General features: G+C 42.6%; 1 protein-coding gene across 1 annotated transcript; it reads right to left on the bottom strand.

Moving 5' to 3' along the window:
- Nucleotides 1-819: 819 nt before the first annotated feature.
- LOC138515412 (gastrula zinc finger protein xLCGF3.1-like) lies at nucleotides 820-1,556 on the bottom strand. The gene is made up of 2 exons (XM_069630261.1): nucleotides 1,334-1,556; nucleotides 820-1,247 (listed from the first exon to the last, which is right to left on the bottom strand). Exons 1-2 carry the CDS (start codon nucleotides 1,554-1,556, stop codon nucleotides 820-822), a joined length of 651 nt encoding a protein of 216 aa, XP_069486362.1.
- Nucleotides 1,557-2,051: the final 495 nt, after the last annotated feature.

Genomic DNA, 2,051 nt, shown 5'->3' with positions numbered 1-2,051 from the left:
AGGAAGGCCAGGAAAGTATGCCACACACCTACTGCAATCCCAACATGCAAAATACAGTTTTGGCAAAGTTCAGCTTTTGTCAGTGAGAAACTGCTGAATCATTCACAGTTATCAGACCACTCTGAAAGTAATGTGATGTCTTTGCTGAGCTCCCAAATAAACGTAAGAGGATCCAAGTGTTGTGACCATAGAATCCGAAGCTGCAGGAGTAGAATAGTCTAGTCGGGCCAGGAGCAGAGTATAGAGTGTTGAGGATAGGGGATAAGACGGAACCCTGAGGAATGCCACATCCTGCTAAGCAGGGACTCCAATATCAACATGAGGCCTCATAGCTGCTCATGGTTTATTAGCCTGGAAGTATTGAAAAAAGGAGTAAGCGGAGACCCTGAGGCAGGCATCTCTTAGAATTAGTAGGACCTAATGGTCAATGGCGTCAAAGACAATTGAGTGGTACATTTCCCAAATGTACTTCACTGATGCAGTGTCTCATCGGTATGTGGTCCCTGACACCATCTACACAAATGACTAGGCGTCTGTTGGCAAATAATTCATATTATAGTTTCACCCATTAATCAAATGAGGGTATATATGATTCAACCACTGAGTCTTTAAGCTTTTCCAAAACATTGGTGCGAATTTATTTGCCTAAGGACCTTGTGCAAAGTGTTCCGTTGGATGGCAACTTTAACATGGAATGAACAGTCTCCCTTTGAAATGTTCCAGAAATGATGCCTTTTAAACAGCAGTGATTTAACAAATCATAATCAGCTACTGTGTGCGTGCCACAGGAAACTGGGAACAGCTATGGAAATAGGTTCTTCACAGTTTTATTCCATAGCCATGCCAAACGTAGCCCCACTGAAAAAGCCCCTCCTCCTCTCTGAAGCTACTTGCAGAGGAGATTTCACCACCTACATGCCCTCTCTTGTGGCAGATAAGAGCTTCCTGCATACTGAAGTGTTTCCCACATTCACTACGCTGAAACGGACCCTCACAGGTATGTTTTGTCAGGTGCCTAATAAGGTGACTGTTCAGACTGAAGCTTTTCACACATTCAGTACACACATGAGGTTTCTCACCTGTATGTATTATCTGGTGGCGAATAAGATCTCTCTTTAAGGAGAGGCGCTTCCTACATTCGGTACACTTATGAGGTTTCTCACCTGTATGTATTATCTGGTGGCGAATAAGATCTCTCTTTAAGGAGAGGCGCTTCCTACATTCGGTGCACTTATGAGGTTTTACACCTGTATGTAAGCACTGATGGTAAATAAGACCTCCCTTACGACTGAACCCTTTCCCGCATTCAGTGCACACGTGTGTGGTTTCTCACCTATATGTGTTATCTGGTGATCAATGACCTGCACCTTCCAAACAAATCTTTGTCCACATTCAACACACTTATGAGGTCTGTCAGCTGTATGTGTTCTCTGGTGGCAGATACATGTATCATGCAAATGGATGCTATTCTGAAATTCAGTGCGCTGATAAGAACCTTCACCTATGACCACATGTGGGCAATAAGTATGTGCTTGAGATGGTAACTTTTCCCTCATCCTGTGCACGTGTAAGGTTTCTCGACAGTTTATTTTGTCAGGTGCTTAATAAGAGGACCCTTACTAGGGACCCCTTTCCACATTCAGAGCATAGAAGTGCATTCTCTCGTGTTGATAATTCCTGGTAACAAACAATATTTTTCCTCTGACTGAAGCTTTTAAAATATTCAGTGCATGGATACGGTTTGGTTGATACACATTTACAGGTGTTTTCTTCAAACAAACTAGCATTAGATTCAGAATGAATATAAAATAGATCAGGAATAACAGGCAAAACAAAAAGCTGTGTCTTACTGCACATAGCACACTGTTGCTATCCTTATCAAGCACTGTTGTGCTATCCTTATCAGGCACTGTTGTGCTATCCTTATCAGACACTGTTGCTATCCTTATCAGGCACTGTTGCTATCCTTATCAAGCACTGTTGTGCTATCCTTATCAAGCACTGTTGTGCTATCCTTATCAGGCACTATTGCTATCCTTATCACGCACTGT

The sequence above is a fragment of the Ambystoma mexicanum genome, chromosome 6q, assembly GCF_040938575.1.
Source record: "Ambystoma mexicanum isolate Mex_15411 chromosome 6q, UKY_AmexF1_1, whole genome shotgun sequence".
Lineage (NCBI taxonomy): Eukaryota > Metazoa > Chordata > Amphibia > Caudata > Ambystomatidae > Ambystoma > Ambystoma mexicanum.
This window is presented reverse-complemented; position numbering and strand designations above follow the sequence as displayed.

What these genes read in the sequence shown, in the direction of transcription:
- LOC138515412 (XM_069630261.1), bottom strand. Translation starts at nt 1,556, where the DNA reads ATGAGGGAAAAGTTACCATCTCAAGCACATACTTATTGCCCACATGTG. An exon ending in TCACCAGATAACACATATAG is followed by an intron (nt 1,248 to 1,333) that starts GTGAGAAACCAC and finishes GCTTACATACAG; the next exon opens with GTGTAAAACCTCATAAGTGC.